The sequence below is a fragment of the Lissotriton vulgaris genome, chromosome 9, assembly GCF_964263255.1.
Source record: "Lissotriton vulgaris chromosome 9, aLisVul1.2, whole genome shotgun sequence".
NCBI classification, from domain to species: domain Eukaryota; kingdom Metazoa; phylum Chordata; class Amphibia; order Caudata; family Salamandridae; genus Lissotriton; species Lissotriton vulgaris.
In genome coordinates this window covers 415,594,424-415,613,940 of record NC_141697.1, presented here as the reverse complement: position 1 = coordinate 415,613,940, position 19,517 = coordinate 415,594,424, and the positions used below count along the sequence as shown (strand labels likewise).

Sequence of the window (19,517 nt, the reverse complement as noted above, 5' to 3'; positions counted from 1 at the left end):
CCCTTGCTCACTGCACCTTCAGGATTCAAGCAAGCCGGGCCGAAGACGGCTGTAATGCCAGAAACCGGTCCCCGGAAGCTTGTTTCCTTTCCAGTAAAAGAATTGGCTTGGTAGTTTGGTCTGCCCTGTTCCCATGATGCACTGGGCCAGGGACAGACTAATTTGCATGTAGCCAGGTTCTGAGCTGGGATGGTGCAGTGAGCTAAAAAACGGTGATGGATCAAGCCCTGATCTGCTGACTGGGTACGAGTATTCTGCTTAATTCAGATGCTCTGTCCATCACCACCCCCCTTTTCTGAATCTGTTTGCATAGTAACGCTGTTTGATAGTGTCGGAAGTTTGGGAGACCCAGGCCGACTTTTTCTTTAGCTAGCTGTAGCTTTTTCAATGATATCCTGGGCTTCTTCCCTTGCCACAGAAACGTACCAAATAGCTTCTCTACTTTATGTATAAAATCGTCAAAGAAGGTCATTGGTAGCATACTTGCCAAGTAATTTACCAGAGGTGTTACCATCATCTTCAGGGTTTCAGCCCTACCCCACCAGGATAAGTATTTAGGCGACCAACCTTTTAGCAGTTTGTTTATTTTAGTCAGAGCTATGTTCTCATTAATTCGTGCTGTGGAGATTAGGTCGCTATCAAAGTCTAAGCCCAAATATTTAAAGCAGCCTGGCTGCCACGTTAATCCCGAGTCTCCTATGATATCTTTGTTCCCTAGGTTATTGAGTAATTTAACTTCTGTCTTGTCTTTGCTTAATTTATAACCGAATACCTTTGAGAACTCATCGATAATGGTGAGGAGGGCCGGTATAGCCTCATCCGCCTTCTCTGAGACAACCAGTACGTCATCCGCATATGCCGTTAGTTTTATAATACAGTCGTTGAAAGGGATTCCTGGTATATTTTTGTTGTGTCTAATATGGTAAAGGAATGGTTCGATAGCCAACAAGAATAGTGACGGAAAAAGGGGGCATCCCTGCCTCGTGCCTTGGTGTAGACTAAAAGGTGACGAGAACGGTCCTCCTGCTCTGACTCTCGCTACAGGGCAGAAATAGAGGGACATGATCATCTTTATAAGTGATGATCCCAGATTAAATTTATTTAATACAGCTTCCAAGTATGCCCAATCTACTTTATCAAATGCTTTTTCAGCATCTAATGTTATCGCTGCTGAAGGAGTGGATAGGAGCTTCTCTTTTTCTACTATATGTGCTAGAGTCCTGGTGTTGTCGCTGGACAACCTGTTCCTCAGAAACCCCGCTTGTGATGGGTGTATGAGTTTTGGTAGTATTTTCTGGAGGCGAGCCGCTAAGATGGAGGCGAAGAGCTTACAGTCAAGATTAATGCGAGAGATGGGCCTATAGTTCTTGGGTAGTGTGGGGTATTTTCTTTCTTCGGGAGGACCGCAATGGTAGCTTCTGATAGTGTACCTTTTGTTTCTCCTGTCTCACTTATCTCTTTGAACATGTGGAGGAGTGGTTGTGTGACCACCGGGGAGAAGCATTTATAAAATCTTGCAGAGAAACCATCCGGTCAGGGGGCTTTTCCGCACTTTAATGATTTGATGGCGTTCTGAACTTCCAGGGACGTAATTGGACTGTTTACGTCTGCTTGTTCTTCCAGGGAGAGAGACGGGAGTTTGCATTTACCCAGGTAGTCATTGATCTTGTGGCCTTCTACGTCTGTGTTCTTGGCATAGAGTTTTTCATAAAAATCTTTAAAAAGATCTGCTATTTTTGTCGGGTCAGAATGAGCTACACCAAGGTTGTCAACTATGGAGTTTATCGTGTTTTTCTGTATTTTGAATTTAAGGTATGCTGCCAGGCTTTTACCTGCTTTGTTCGATTCACATAACTTGAACCTTTTCCTCCTATCTAGCCACACACCAGCCCTTTCACTCATGATTTTATTGTATTCGTACTTTTTGTTGGCCAACTTATTTAGTGAATCCTCTTTCCTGTCTTGCAAGTGTTTGGCTTCGAGAATTGATATTTCATTTTCTAGTTCCTCTAATTTCCTGTTATGGTTTTTATTCACGGCTGACTTAATCTTAATGATGACCCCTCTTATTGAGCTTTTTAATGCCTCCCACCTAGTCGGGTCAGAGGTGTCGCCCGTGGCATTGTAAACCAGATATTCTTTGATGGCGGTTTCAATGGTTGCCCAGTGTTGCTCATGCTCAAGAACCTCATCATTAAGGCGCCATGCGGAATAGCGGGTGGATGGTTTTATATCCGAGATGGTGAGTGTGATGCAGGAGTGGTAGGACACGAGCCTCGGCTCTATTGATGTTTCTTCAATTCTGGGTGTAGCGTTCTGTGTGATAAACAAGTAATCAATTCGTGAGAATGAGTCGTGGGGGAAGAGTAGAACGAGTAATCCCTCCCGTCTGGGTTTTGCAGGCGCAATGAGTCGACTAAGTGGAATCGTTCACAGAGGTTTTTGAAGGCCCTGTGTGACCTATTGCTACGCAAGGGGCATCGGGAGTCTCTGTCCAGGGTCGGGTCTACGGGGAAGTTAAAGTCTCCTGCAAGAATGTGCACTGCCGAGTCCGGGATATTATCAATTTGTTTCGTTAGATCCTACCAGAATTTCAAGTCACATGTGTTTGGGGCATAGACGTTTGTGATATAGAATTCTGTGTCATCTTTTAGTAGTTTGGTTGTAACCCATCTCCCTTTGGTGTCAGTCATGGAGGAGAGGAGATCAATGTTGGATTTTTTGGATATCAGAATTACTACCCCGTTCTTTTTCCCCACCGCTTCTGAACCTGTGACTTCCGTAAAGAATTTATTTCTAAGCGTATTGAATTGTTTAGCATCTAGCTTGGATTCCTGAAGCAGTGTGATGTCCTCTTTCTGTCTACGTTGATAGTCTAGGATGTGTTGACGTTTGACTGGTTTATTAAGGCCTTTGACATTGAGGGAAACTACCTTCAGCTTTCCTACCTGAGTCACCCCAAGAGGTGTATTAACCGTGGGCATAGGCATAATCATGTTTTAAAATGATACATTGCTAGAGGATCAGTGTTGTTGAGTAGAACCCTGTGCATGGTAACCCACTTCTGAGCCGGTCTTTGAGAGAGTACTAGAGAACCATTGGGAACCTGCAGTACAATTATGACCTCCATAGCGCAATTAGGTACTAAGAAGGGAGCTGTACTGGGTTTGAATATGACATCCAGAGTTATGTGCTTTCTGACCAAGATGAGGATTTCACATATAGTAAAATAACCTTCTTCTGTTTCAGTGTGCTGATAGTGCGCATAGTTTGACGATGATATGCAACCACCAAACAATATTAGGACAGCAATCAAAAGAAAATAAAACACCCCACATATACCCTGCCTCATCCCCTTATCCCCCACCCGCCCCTCCCCAAAAGTATGCAATAGGCATGGTGACTTGAGAAAAATAACAGCATTTTCCACCCATGGCTAACACTACACTTTATAAGTGTTGGAACTGGGTCGCCAAGCTGACCTTTAACAATTATAACAATGGATGTGACCGTGCATTACAGCTTTTGGGCAACTGGAAGCTGAAACAGTGACCATTCCAGGTCTAATACAATAACAAGTTAACGTAATACACAAGGCGCATATTAAGCGCTGCAGATAGTAGGGAGGGTGTCAACCTTCCTGACAGTTCTTATATGCGGTGTGCCAGTGCCAGCAACGCCACAAATCTGATGTTCATTCAACAATTTCAACATTTTCAAAATTTTCGCCATTTCTAGTCTATACCTTAATCGTGAAGGAGCGTGAAGCAAAGGAATAATACTTGTTAGCCTACAACTAGTCAGGGAACTTAGGCGAACTGTGTCGTTAAGTATTGTCTTTATGAATAACATGGCTACAACATGCTGACAACATGATGGCAATCTTGCTATGCTGGCTGGTAACAAGCTAATAACAAGGTGTCAGTAGGATATTAGCAAGGCACCAGTAGTATCATTTAAATAGCAGCATCGCTGTATGTGAGTATACACAAAGAGATCTCACGGGTGGCCATCAAAATACTAACATCACATATTAATGTCACATATTAACATCACATTATTAGTGTCTCAGTATTCTAGGCACAGGTATTTTCAGATAGGTAAGTAAGTCAAAGCAAAGCCAGGCAAAAGGATACTCAATTTAGATCGGGTGCCGAAGCAGAGGTAGAAGCAGTCTCGGTGTTTGGCCCGTTGGTGTCTATGTCTTATACGTCCTGACCGCCCAATAACCTTTTGAGTTTTAGTGGATCCGTGAATATCTGTGGAGATCCTTGTATTGTCACTCTGTACTTTGCTGGCCCAACGAATCCGTATTGGTATCCCTTTGATTGAAGCTGTGGACGGAGAGCAAGGAATGCCTTTCGAACTTCGACCGTTTCCTTGCTGTAGTCCTGCGAGATGTAGATTTTTGTATTTTTCCATAGTATGTGATAGCTTTTCCGAATAAATGCAAGTATCTCCTCCACGTGTTGGTATCTTAATGGTTTGCAGACGATGGGTCTGGGGCCTTTTTGGTTTTTGGTGATCCTACCCGGTACTCGATGGGCCCTGTCGAACTCAAGCGGCTGGTGGAAGGTGATGTTGGTGGCCTGTGCGAACCACAACTCCAAAAACTGCACACAAGAGCTGTGAGACTCTTCAGATCTCCCTGGTATTCCGAAAATGCAGAGGTTTCCCTTCCGATTTCTATCCTCCAACTCAGACAGTCTCTTTGTAGTTTGATCTGAGGCTATGGACAGGCCTTTGAGAGCCCCGCAGGTTGTGGTTTGAACATCCTCCAGTCGGCTTATCCTTGAATCCGTCTCGGTAAGTCTTGCATTGGTGTCCCGTATGTCCTGCCTGATGGCTACGACCTCTTCCTTAGTTGACTTTGCTAGGTCCCTTACCTCATCCAATCTGCTCAATATGATATCTATGGCATCACCCTTTTCCTGTCTGCCTTTAACTGGGCTCAGTTGTTCAGCCTTGAGCCTCTTTATGTTCTTTGTATGTTCCTTATCCCCCATAGTGATGCTTCGTATGATGTAGGGGTTGTGTACTCGTTAATGGTTAGGCCCTGGGCAGCAATGGCATGCAAGTCGTGCAGGTCTGGAGATGGTGCCGGTCGTGATAGTGGATAGTGGATATTGTTCATGCGTAATTTGGCCAGGAGCAAGGATCGCTTCTCGTTAGTGCGTCGAAGCGATAGATGAAATGCCCCGCAGTTTTACAGGCAGTGAAGCAGAACCAAGCAAGTGTGTAGATGGCGCGTGGGTGGCTTTGTAACTGCGATTGCTGGCCCTTGATTATCACTCCTCAATTGCCCCAGGAGGTGCTTTGTCGCATTAGACTTCCATCGCTCTCTGACCCTTATACCTTCTCTGTCTGATCGTTGCTCCACGTACCTCGCGCTTTTCAGGTTCTCAGGCACAGCAGATTTTGTTTTCTATGTGAGTCCGTTCTAACCTCAGTGTTTTGAGCACTATAGCCCTTGTTCTCCATGTGGACATGCTCTGTTATTGTGGTGGAGCAGTACTAGGGCATGCGCTGGCCATAGGAGCATAAGCAGATTATTATTATTATCCAGTGCTCAGTTTACATTTGTCAGTTTGTTGTTTGGGCAAAGCGGAGAGCGCGCGCCCGCCATTTTAGTAGACCAGCTCACCGTGTGTGTAGTTGAGTGAACCACAGGGTCGACAAAAATAGCACTGCATCCTCATTAAAAGCGTTCAGGTGCTTGGTGCTTGGCTTGGCTTCTTAAATAACGCTCAGCTTTGTTGTCGATCTGCTGTTCGCCTCATATTGCCCGCATCTCTTTGATAATTACTTGCGTCCACCATTTTGTGTGCGCTCCATGTCGATCGTGGAGACGGGACCTAATACCGGTGCATAGCGCTTAGGGTGGACAAACTGTACTCACTCAGGTGCCCAGAAGCGTCGTAGGTGAGTCCGGTGAGTCCGGTGCGAGACTCGATGCGAATGCAGGCTGCTCCACTGTCTCGACAAGCGCCTCTGGTTATCTGCTCTTTTCCGATGTCGGACACAGTTCGGTCAGGGGTTCCGCATGTTGGATGACTTCTGGTTCGACTACGAACCTGCGAGACCACTCTGTGTGTTCCCCTTGGTTTCCGAAGCACAGATCTGCTGCTAGTGCCGACTTTGGTCCAGTGTAAGGTGTTCCAATGTCGTGATATAAGGCATGTAGGTTGCAAATCTGTTTGTTAGCCGATCTTATATGGAGCCCTAGGTATTCGCATGATTCGAGAGGGTCTGATTGAAGTTAGCCAATTTCTAAGTTTGATCTGTGGATACAGGCAATACCACCTCCAGTCTTTTTTTGTCTGTCAAGTCTCATTATGTTATAGTGCGGGGGCACCAGCAGGTCCAAGACTGGGGACGAGGATTCAGATAGCCATGTTTCGGTAAGGATTGTTATGTCTATTTCCTGATTGATAATGATATCGGCTATGTCAGAAGCATGTTTCGCTGTAGATTGGCAGTTGAGCAATAGGCATTTTAATGATTTTTCTGCTCTAGCTGTGATCCTGTTTGACGGATCGGTGGTTAGTTGGATTTGTTGTAAGTTGTTGAGATTGGGTTTCCTTTCATTCCTCGTGGATGTTCTGTTTGCGTCTATCGGTACTCTTTTGATTTCCTGAAACCTAGTGCGGTCCGTTGGCTCATACTCCCTGAGTAGTGCTAATATTTCTACTTCTGTTAAAGTATTTTTATTCCTCTCCGGTCTGTTTTGTCTGTTTGACAATGGCATCGCTCTCTTCTTGTTTTTATCTTTAGTTGTATTTAATAGCTCTTTGATGCGTTCTACTTCAGTGTCAGTGTTTTCAGTAATATCACTTACTTTTTCTATTCCTTTCAAGGTGTTTAATAATTCCTGCGACAGGTTACTGATTTGTGTTTGGATCTCAATAATTTTTCTCATGAACTTGGGTGACGTAGTGTGATTATTCATCCATATATTTCTTTTTTCTTCACGTTTTCTGTTCCTGAATTTCCGTTGTGACCCATGTATCATTGTCTTCCTATTACTTTCCTTAGGTCGGTTTTCTCCTCTAACCTACGGTACAAAAGTGGGTGGTGATGGACGGAGCATCTGAATCAATCAAACACTCACACCCAGTCAAAAGATCTGGGTTTAATCCATCACCGTTCTTTGGCCCACTCTGCCACCCCAGTTCAGACATGGCTATATGCAAATCAGTCTGACCCTGTGCCTCATGGGAACAGACCAGCCCGAACTGCCAAGCCATGTCTTCCCTGGACCGGAAACAAGCTTCCAAGGACCGGTTTCTGGCATTCCAGCTGTCTTTAGCCCGGCTTGCTTGAATCCAGTGGCAAAGTGAGCAAGGGACTCTCGTCTGAGCATACCCTGCCACACTTATGGCGGCCAAAAGCGGTACAAAAGGGGGTGGTGATGGACGGAGCATCTGAATCAATCAAACACTCACACCCAGTCAAAAGATCTGGGTTTAATCCATCACCGTTCTTTAGCCCACTCTGCCACCCCAGTTCAGACATGGCTATATGCAAATCAGTCTGACCCTGTGCCTCATGGGAACAGTCCAGCCCGAACTGCCAAGCCAAGTCTTCCCTGGACCGGAAACAAGCTTCCGAGGACCGGTTTCTGGCATTCCAGCCGTCTTCAGCCCGGCTTGCTTGAATCCAGTGGCAAAGTGAGCAAGGGACTCACGTCTGAGCATACCCTGCCACACTTATGGCGGCCAAAAGCTATCCCCTCAAAAGCAGAAGGGGAGTCGGCTGGAAGAGGATTTAAAAGTGTAAAGTTACTACTAGTAACCTTTCACCCTTAGGGCTCAATTCCGGTGCGGCTTGGAAGGTCTCCTAAAAGCATTTGCTCCTTCCGAATCGGATTGGGAACGTGTCTTTCCAACCAAATTGGTAAGGTTTCTGATCGACTGAGTATGATGTGAGCTAGGCGTTAGGAATATCCCAATCCGAACCCAACGGCACTCGGAATGACCGAGCCTTACGGAGCAGAATCGTACATGTACGGGCCGCGTTTTAGAACCACTGATTACGTTGCTGGATTCGGACAGCATTTCCAAATTGTGCCGGCCGACTCGAATCGGCAGTCGGAATCATACTTTGGAGTCCTGTAGCGGAGCCCTCTGCACTCGCAGCCTTCCCAATCGTACCCATGCGTCCCCCCTTACCAGTCATGCACAGTGTGACAGGTACTGGGGGGTGCTCACCACAGTGTGCCCGATTTTCCCCAGCCACCCATTTCTTCAGTGGGAGCCTATGCATTCGGTCGGAACATAGGCTCCCATTTAAGTCAATAGGAGTCCAACCAAATCGTATCTGGAAGTATCCGGATGCCTCGGAATCGGTCAGTCGGACTCTCCTGATCCGACTTGGTTGGTAACCATTCCCAAACCGATTCGGTCGGAAAGATTTACAAACCCCTTTGGAATCGGGCCCTTAGTCAGAAGTCTACTCTATGGAGCGGAGATTTCGATTTGGTACAGTTTAGGAAAAAATTATAAAGTTTAATACATTTTTTTTAAAATGTCAATATTTCTATGTAAAATATAAATGTAAATTAACTTTACATTATTTTTTGTTAACCTAGAACTAAAAAATGACACGATTCAACACAGTACCTCAGCAAATTAAAAGTTTAATAAATAATTTCAAAAAGTAAAATTAATTAAATAAGTTATTCATATTTATGATTATTTTAAATAATTTAAACAAAATTCCACCTTCACTACCAATTTTATGTTTAATTATTACTTAGTAAATATTATTTAAGCTTATTTGTTTAATTTATTGACATTATTTTTTATTAAAAGAGTAAAAGGTGCATTTAATTATATTTCAACAAAAACCTTTTATTTAGTCAAAAGAATACATTGAATATAACTTTTACCACTTAAAAGAATATATATATATATATATATATATGTATATATATATATATATATGTGCGTGTGTTTATACTTTTTCTGCTGCCCATTTACCAAGTTTTTCAACACTTTCTACTTAAACATATAGCTAAATGTGCCGAGATCTCCTCACATGTGGCGCAGAGAACACTGCATAGAAAAGGTAGGAGATGTGGAGAAAGAAAGAGGTGTCTGCATGTAGGTTTGTGAACAGCATTTTGTAATATGCAAGTAGTTCTATTTAGTCTACTAAACTTACTACAAAGCGATGTTTGTGAATAGGCCACACAGAGTGGCCTCCTCATCAAAATCAGATCAGATCAAATCAGGTGTTTGTTAAGAGCGACTACTCACCCGTAAGGGTTTCAAGGCGCTGGTGGGTGTGATGGGCGTTCGCATGTTCCAGTCCATCAAGGAGGGGGTCCTCATAGTATGTTAAATCTTATCAAACATCCAAAAGCAATCAATGCGTTACTAAACATTGCTTCCTGAAGTGAGGGATTCTGAAACTGTCCCCCTAGATAGTTATATTTCTGAACAGTTTCCAATTTTACTCTGCCCAGGTAGCAGCCACTGTCCACGATTGCATTGAAATGCACATTAACATGATGTTTTTTCTGAAATGCCAGCAGTATAGTTCAGAGACTTTTGAAATGGGAAACAGGGAGATAAAGCTGAAACCTAGCTATAATATATTTCAGTTTTGCTCCCCATTGTTAAATGTTCATCGTTCAGTAGTTATATCAGAGGTTCCATAAAAACAGGGAGGACTTTTGTGTGACCATTATCTTTCCATTTTATCATTCATTTGTTTTTCAGCAGTACTCCATAGTCGGGATTAATATGTAACCTGCCTGAAAGCCATGTCAATAACATACTATACGTGCCTCTGTAGGATTACCTGTGTATGCTGGTGGTGTTTTCAAAAAGTGGAAGTAGGAAAAAGAACGGAGCGCAATCTACCTTTTCAATTCACACAAAGTTTCGAAAAATATGGGAATAACAACTGAATGAATGCACAGTAAATTGGATCGGTTTATGCATAGGAGCATTAGGATATAAGGGAATTGTAAGGCTGTGCAACTTAGCAAATGTTATTAAATATGACCTTAATTACATAAAGAGGGTGTTCACAATTTTACAATCTGGCTATTTAAGGATTTTTGCGTGGACTTGTTAGGAAAAAACCTAAAGGAGAAGTACAGTTGTAGAGTTAAATTTACTTAACAATTTAGGGATAATTCATACAAATGCTATTTTAAAAGCAACTGTTGCCGCTATCTGTAATTGTATAGATGTTACAATACATATTAAAAGATGTCAACATATATTACAGAGGAGAATAGGAGTTTGCAGAGTAGTGAATTTAAAAGGATGCAAGCTACAAATGTATCTCTAACACAATATTATACCAAGGTTGGAAATCTGTGAAGCATAGAATCTCTGAAGTTATATATATATATATATATATATATATATATGTATATATATATATTCAGCTCAGCCTCGGAAATGTAATATCCAAAGAACCGCACTCGTGGAAACCAAAAGATTGCAGTGCTCACACCAAAAGTTTAATCACACTTGTTGACAGACGCGTTTCAGCAATACGCCTTCCTCAGTGTCAGTTACACTGTGAGGACCTGCCTGGGATATAGCATCAACACAATCATCAACATGGTAGATGGACTACCTCAGTCTAACGGGCGCGCCATCTTGGAACATGTTAATACAGTTCACAGTAAGGTGCATATTACCCAAGGGGAAACAAATTAAATCAAGCACGGCTTGATTTAATTTGTTTCCCCTTGGGTAATATGCACCTTACTGTGAACTGTATTAACTGTTTAACATGTGTAACTGACACTGAGGAAGGCGTATTGCTGAAACGCGTCTGTCAACAAGTGTGATTAAACTTTTGGTGTGAGCACTGCAATCTTTTGGTTTCCACGAGTGCGGTTCTTTGGATATTACATTTCCGAGGCTGAGCTGAATACTATTGCGGGTACCCATTACCGCAAACTGCACCCGCCCGCGAGTGCCCTGACTTTTCAGTGGGACAGGGAGCGCTATATATATATATATATATATATATATATATATATATATATATATATATATATATATATATATATATATATATATATATATATATATATATATATATATATATATATATATATATATATATATATATATATATATATATATATATATATATATATATATATATATATATATATATATATATATATATATATATATATATATATATATATATATATATATATATATATATATATATATATATATATATATATATATATATATATATATATATATATATATATATATATATATATATATATATATATATATATATATATATATATATATATATATATATAAAGTTCCTGGCGCAATCTCCATTTTTTGAAACACCAGAGTCGAAGCCCAAATACAATTTAGGTGCTCAGGTTTATTTGGCGGAAAAACAACCCCTACGCGACCTCAAAACGCGTAGGGGTTGTTTTTCCGCCAAATAAACCTGAGCACTTAAATTGTATTTGGGCTTCGACTCTGGTGTTTCAAAAAATGGAGATTGCGCCAGGAACTTAATATATCTAAGGTTTGGCGACACTGTCGAACGCCCGCTGTAAAAGCGGCAGGAGCACGCCATCTGTGTGTTTTTGGAGATATATGTGTATATATATATATATATATATATTACAATACATTTAAAATCTTAACTTAAAATCTTAGCTGTCGTTGTTTGAGTAAATATAAAAGGGTGCGAGAACTGAACGAACGTTATCGATGCTAGCTTTGTCTGACTCTTGGGTTGGCCTGGACAAAAGGAAGAGTAATTATATTAGAAAAATGGGAAATTAACTTTAAAGGATTCATGAATTTGAAATGTGCCATGTCAGAGGGAGAAAACAAGGAGAATGCAAGGCAATGCCAACCTTTCTCTAACAAAACAAAGACAAAGTATAGAATGTAAGCTCTTCGTGATGGGCATGTTGAAAAGTGCACAGGGTTAATTCTAGCCTGCCTTCGGGTTAGAAAATGTCTTTGGATACATATATTTCAACTTAACATTAGTTCTTATCCATTGTTGATAAATATAGGTATACTTTAACATAAAATTACATTTCACTCCTCTGAAGTTCTCACTGTACTAAGACATTGGGATGCTGGTAGTTATAAGTGTTAAGGAGACTGTACCTTTACCAAGTTATGAACATGAGTGTTGATGTACATGAATAGTAGATGGGTAAAGGGTAAAGAATTTAGTTCATAAAAATAACTTTGCTTAAACACAGAGCTGAGACGTGCTAGATTGTGACACTGCAAAATTAAAAGTTGCTAAGAGGATAAAAGATAAAGAGAGTTATTTTCTAGTAGTAAACCAAAGCTTTGTGTGTGCATTGACGGGAAAGAGTGAACACTTTCCACCTTTTAGTAAGATTTAAACTCTTTGAAAACAATCTATGTCAATTAATCATTGAGACCTAATTCAATCAGTTGCTTGGACGTGGCTCCTCTTTTTAAGCTGCACATATAGTGTGGCAGTCTAGATGGAGTTTTAATTTTTGGGTGTTTTTGGCTTTTACATCTGCCAGTGGTGTGAAAGGAATTCCAGATGCTCAGGGCACATTTTTAAGGTCCAGGACTATTGTGGTTGTGCCTTCTTGTTCCAGTGAACACAATAAACATGAACATGAGTTTATTTGTTTTGCCCACTGGAATGAGTAGACCCAACCACTGCAGCACAAACCTTTTTGGCTGCCAGTTTACAGTCCCACAAGATGTGTCTTTGATCTATGAAAGAGCATTGCTTGTCACTAAAGCAAGATGTGTACTCATATGTATATTTTGTTGAAACTTTAATATATGATTTATTATTACAGAAACCTTTACTATTAAGGTGAGTGCTCTAAGGCGATGCGGCAAGCCGTGAGCTCATCTGCCATCACTGAGAGTGGTTCCAGCACAAAACATGTACAAATGTTTACAACATGTAAAAATGTGAAGATATTTATAATGTTACTGATTATGTGCGAATACATACAGAAACATGAAAGCAAGACTGGTAATTCCTTTCCAATTAAAATGTACACAAAAAAGGCAACTTACAAAAAGGTTTTCCAAAACATTTCTGCTACTTTTAATATAATTTCTCAGAGGCAACATTTCATAAAACATGTTTGATGTATGCCTTGAATAAGTGGGCTGAATTGCTGTCAATATTTCCTGTTCTGTAGGTATTATTGGTCACACTTACCACCTGCTCTAGGTAGGTCAAAAATTCCAGCTTGGGGCTGCTGCGGGTTAAGGGACTGGAGGGAGGGTGGTGAAGAGGGTAGGAATGATGGTGGTGGGTGCCACTGCTGATGGTTCAGCAGAGAGTTGGAAAATGGGTGCAAGCTCTAGTGCAGCCTGTGCCGATAGCGATTTTTACCGGCTGATAAAATGGGGTCCATTGTTCTCGTTCTGGGTAAATCCAGGTGCAGGAACAAGGGCCTGCTCATGATTGTGCATAATTCCGTGGAGGAGTTCTGCTCCACTAAACACATATTAGGAGCATATACAGATTTACAGAAAGTGGCATAGTCGGAATCTTGTTGGAATTTAGACCCGATATAACACATTTCCTGACATGCTGAAATAAGCTATTATTAGTGCGTTTAAATAATGAAAATGCTGCCATAATTTGTCACCACCCTGCATGGCACTAAAAGAAAAAAGTGGATTTCTTTAATGGCAAGTACACTTTGGAAGTATCACATCCCTTGGACAAGTATATATTTTATAAAGTTCCACACCCATGATCGGATATTAATGTATTCAAGTGCTTTGGAAGGATGATTCCCTGGGTCATCTAATATGCCTGTTCATACCTACTTGCATTAAAACAGTAGCATTCGCCTCAGGTTCTAGCAGCTTCATGCTCCTTCAAGTTTCCACATGTCGTTAAGGAATGAGATATTTCTCCATCAGAGAAGTTGCAAAAGGTTAACCTTGCCACCTCAATCATTCCAGGTGTTTGTGGCTCACCTTTTGCACTGGTTCTTTCTTAAATGCTCCGTATTCTCCTGCCTATAGATCCCTTTCCGTATTTAAAAAAATCAATTAACTGTGATAGAGAAGAAGTTGTTTAGTGCCTCATTTGACGGCAAGAAAGTCATGGTCAATTCAGGAAACTGCTCAGCTTCAAGATGGCGTCCACTGTGAGATCCTGCATTCAGAAGATATGAGTTACAACAGTCATGTCCCTTGCAAAAGCTAAGATCTAGACTCAAACCCATGTACTCTCTTCAGGCTGGAGTGCATTAGCGAGGAACAGAGAGTTACTATGTTTTTGATTCTTTGGAGAACACAGCTGGAGGTTGGTGATTGGAGAGATTCAGTTGAGCGCCTAGAAAGATTGATTTTCCATAAAACTGTTCCTACCGTAGATGGCGTATGTACTGCTTGTTGGTTATTTGATAGAAGAAACTTGTGTGAAACTCCAGCTCCTGGTACAGAAGATGCAACTCTCACCATTCCTTTTTGAGACGCCTGAAGTCACACCACCATTCACGTGTTTGCTCTTAGGGTGCTTGCTTTTCTAGGACCAGCTCTGACTCACTCCAGCATTGTTGAAGACTTAATCATTTTATGCCATACGTCTATTATATTAATAATAAAAAAAGATAGTCCTGAATAGTCCAACGATGTTTTATTCCGGCTAGTCAGCCAGTCTTCTTCACTTATGATAAACATGAAATATGCCCTTAATTGAGCTCGGATTTCCAGCAGCACTGGGCATAAAAAGTACGAATCTGATCCTTAATAGAAAAAACTTTGTGTTTTTGACAGTGACGTTACGGATCAGATAACTAGGTTTATTTTCATAGCGGAGTACCTGAGCTCAGACCAGTATGGCTCCCTCAATTGCCATTTCCTTTATTTCTGGAGGGAAAGTCAGTTCTAAAGAAGCTGGGTATTAAATTATGAACTGCACAATAAAACAAGACATTTCTTTAATTTTCACGGACAGAGGACTTGCAATGACTTTTGTCATATCTTTGATGATATACATAGTGATGTCATATCAGATTTATCAATAATGTAATTTTATTTGTGAGTTAATGAACTATGAATTGGCAGTAGTCGATTTGCATAGTTACTCTAAAGTGGTGCATTTTGGGACCTTTTAGGTTAGCAATATAATGTTAGCCTATCTTCAAAAGAATATTTCGCATTGGATTTGTATGTGTTTTTTTATTAACAATGGACGCACTTCTTTTGTTAGAGCAGATATTATAATCCTCTAAGCTAAAGTCTACCATTAGAAATTAAAATTGTACTTCCCATGGAAACGTAGACTGCAGCCTTTCCAGCTTACCTTGCGTAATGCATGTGTATGTTGCGCACCTTTCAGCAGCTGTATTGGTACATTTTGTGTACCACTCAAATACGATTACAATTTTATCTAATTTAGCCTTATTATATAATACTAATTTATTCAGTCATAACGTCCGTCCCATCTTTTTCAAATCCTTCTTAGTAAGCTTTTCAAAGAAAATTAAGCAGGCGATTGAACTTGAGCCTATTACCCTATCGCCATGCTAAAATAGAGCTCATAAAATCCTATCCAGAATCAGCACCAACTGCATGGCAGCAGTGGTACACAAGCTAGTTTATCCTCAGTGATTATCTATAGCCAATACACACTTTCTAGCGGATGCAATGAATTTCTCCTAACAATCTAGTTTTGTGGCTGCTGTCACTTTATTAGACTCAGGGAAGGCATTTGACCTTGTGACTTGGACCTTTTGGATTGTTGTAACTTTGCTTCCTGAGTTTATTCTCTCTCTACCACTTTCTCTCTGTTGCCACTCAGAAGAAAATATAATTATCAATAATCATCTCTCTGGGGCTATTGAACTTGCCAGAGATATCGAGCAGGGCTGCCCAGTGTCCCCCATGTTGTTTGCTTTTTTCATAGAGCCAATTGTAACATAGATTCTAAAATCCCAAAATAGTGCAGCCTGTTAAGGAAATAAGGCTCTTGAACAGAGGTCTGTACTCTGAGGCTTGAAAAGAGATTTGTTGCCACTTGGAAGTAAAGCCAAGGGAATATTATTTTGATGGAAATGCCTATTGATAACGTGGTTGAGGTGTAGTGCTTCAGAAGCATTGATTCAAGCATTTCGGGCACTTTTCAATTGTGTCGTAGAGGTTGAAATACAATCAAGGTTTTAGATGGCTTGGGACACTTTCATGAAAATATAGGTGTGCGCTAAGGAGGACAAAACAAGAGTAAATATACACTGTTGTATTGAGAAATACAGGCATATGAGCTAGGTTGATGGGCCAAGAATTCTTTTGTTACTATTTATGTATATGTTCGTAAATTGTATAAGCGGGCTAACATTTTAGTATATTTGCCTTCTGTTTCTCAATATTGGCTCCCATCAGCCATTGGCAAAGAGGATAATTGTTTAACTGATCTCATTACAGGTTGCAAGTTTTAACAAATCCAGATCTTTGCTTAAGTAAGGCAACTCTGTATAAAACGTATGTTTCCAAGTTTGTGGTCACTTTTGAAAGATATTTAGACCTAAATTGAAAACTGTGTGTGAAGAAATATTGATTGTAAACAAATCTTTATTTTAAAGCAAAACCTGAATCCAGTGAAAGAGGCTGTACTAAGACACAACGTTCCTATTTTCCCATTGGAGCAGCCAAAAGTGAATAACAATGGAGTAAAAAAGTTCACATCATACCCCCCTGTTAAATATCAATCGGTTTTTCCAACGCCTGCGCCAATTGGAACACTTCCCGTACTGCAAACCATGAAATATTTAGAGACGAGGAACAAGGTATTAGGCTTTTACTTTACTCTCTAAATTTAATATTTTTCTTGCATGAATCTGAACATGTGTAATTTCTTTAACAGTCTGATATCCTGCAGGACACGCAGCCTTCCCTACAAAAATTCTATTTGCCTTCCCTACCGAGGAAAGAGGGTCGATTCTAAGCTGAATGATAACAAAAATATCATTACCAAATAAATATGGACAACTGAGAAACGTGCTGACTCAACCACTAGAATGAAGCAACTCCGTCTTCCATGGTATCACACCAAATCTATGAACATAAGAAAATTGTGGGAGCGGTTACCAATACAAAGTGCAAGTTGAAACTTTGCAGAGTTCGTAAATGTGATTCGAGGAAAAAATATCTGCTTGAAAGTCGCGCACATATACAATGTACCTACAGACTCACTGCAAAAAATGATTAATGCCTAGCTGCATGAAATATGAGGATTAGGTCCTTCTGCTCTACATGTCCACTTCCTTAAAATATAGCTCACTCTCTTTTGAATTTTTAAATCTTGGAAGTGGCATAATGGGGAAGTATGAATATATGCAAGCTAGATGATGAGAAGGGAATAGGTGGGATGATGGTTGGATTTCTGGCCTTTTTCAGCTAAATTTAACATTTGCTTTGAATTTGTGAGAATAATATATATTGTGGTGCTTCAGACTGAAAAAGTCCAAGCAACAGCTTGACACCAAATCTACATAATATTCTTTAAGACATAAAGAAAGACTCCTTAATTTTGAAGCACATAAAAATGCACTTTACATGAAGCTCTTGAACATTTTGTTTTTAAAAATCGGTGTTTTTTTAAACTACCAATTGTGTTTTCTACTGTGGCATTTTGTACAATAATTTCAATTAAACAATTTTGTATTTTTTTGTTTTGTATTGAATATCAAAATAAGTGGATAATGGTATCTCATATTATGTTATTTATGACTTGAGTTTGTTTAATTTGACATTGCTCAAAGTATGTTTGTGAGAAATTTTAAATATAGAATTTTCAAGAATCCATAAAACTTTTTCTGTACCATTATTCATAATGTTGTAACCAAAACTGGATCTGTTGCTTTTAGAATTTCCCATCATGACCTATGCTTTGATTTGATATGTTTCCTGTTAGCTGTTGCTCCAAAGCTACTACTTCATGCCGTTTGATTGGGTACCACTCTTCTTGAAAGGCACAGTTCACACTGATCACAAGTAAATAATGTCAGATGTGATGGTCAGAATGTCGTACTTCATATTTAAGATCCAGGTATATGGTTGTTGCAGAAATTGAATACGTAGAACACTGACAAAGTGGGACAGTTTGTCTTTACTGCAAGCCTTCATTTATACTGACATGCTGTATGTCATTGAACCTTATTGACAACATTCACAGTGAATTATTATGTTATGTTCTGTTATGTTTACAGGGCAGTATACATCCATGTTTTCTTTTAGGCTGCATCACAAATACTTGTATTCGTTCTGTAATTGTACATACATCAGAAATTGTTTTTTTTTATCTGACATATTCTTGAAATATGCTTATTTGCAATTTGCTTGTGTGAAAAAATAAATGTGAAAATGTTTCCAATCCTCCTGTATGTAAACTTTCTAACGTTTGGAATTATTGCCAACGTAGGACAGGAATGTTTAATATATCAGCTCAAAAAGCAAAATTCAGTGCAATGAAGAAGAAGCTGCTTCTTTTCGGTTACTGACTTGAGGGCCAGCTCTGCAGACTTGTGACAGTTGCCACTGTGGTTCCAAGTAGGTGATATTGTTCTTTCGCCCCCTTCCGCCTACATTCTGTAAGCATCTCACCCTTCAGTACACCCTTTTCTAATGACAGACATATGCCCTGTTTTGATTTTGTCAGGGACTGCACCATTCTATTTCTGGTACATTGGATATTTTTCCAGTATCATGTTCCTGTGAGAATCTTATGCATGGACTATCCCACAAATGCATGGATTAAATAAATTGGGTAATTTGGTAAAGGGTGATTTATCCTCGTACCCTCTACACTGCGGTAGCTTGCACTACCTGTGGTGCTGCCATCCCGATAGCCGGTAGGCCACTGTCTGAAGAATTGTCTCTAGTCCTGTAGAGGATACTTAGAAGAGGTGGACAAGGTGCCTCCAGCTCCATGATGAAACACCTGACATCTCACATGGGTAGGAAGAACTGGAAAAAATGCAGCAGTGGACTAATGGTGCCTCCCGAAACCCTCATAAACGTCTTCAAATAATAAGCAGAAGAAGTTATTACATATCTAACTGAAGACAACAAACAAAAGTGGGAGGATCTTAAAACAAGGTGGTAAAATGGCCCAGAGAGGGAATTTGTAGAGTTATTATTCTTATTAGGCTGTAAGGTTCTTGGACGTGCTTCGGAAATGGCACAATAAAGAGAGTATGTAATATACCAGCTTCTGCTATTGCCATTAAAGAGTCTTTTTTTGCTGTACATCTTATTGAGAAGTTACATCTTCCAGGTAGAGTGAAGGCATCACGTACATAAGAAGTCTCCAGGGTTAACAGATTTTGCAGATCTAAAATGCTGAAGTGTTCTTCTTTAAGAACTGCTGTGGCAGTTTGAAATTTATTGGCAGCAGTTTTAAGAACAGTGCAATTCTGCCTAGTGTCCGCAAAAAAATTAAAACATTTCTTTTTCAGCAAGACATGAGGGAATTGGATGTACTTCATGTATATGGCCTCTCATTGTATTGCATGTTATTGTGTA

The 19,517-nt window shown here is 40.2% G+C and overlaps 1 protein-coding gene across 1 annotated transcript in view; it reads left to right on the top strand.

Annotated features, from left to right (window-relative positions):
* MOK (MOK protein kinase) overlaps window positions 1–18,366 on the top strand; it is a 542,725-nt gene extending 524,359 nt beyond the window's left edge. Inside the window, exons 11-12 of the mRNA XM_086937829.1 lie at window positions 16,577–16,780; window positions 16,858–18,366. Coding sequence (XP_086793955.1) covers window positions 16,577–16,780; window positions 16,858–16,938 — 285 coding nt within the window. The 3' untranslated portion in view covers window positions 16,939–18,366. The remainder of the gene's footprint in view (window positions 1–16,576; window positions 16,781–16,857) is intronic.
* Window positions 18,367–19,517: the final 1,151 nt, after the last annotated feature.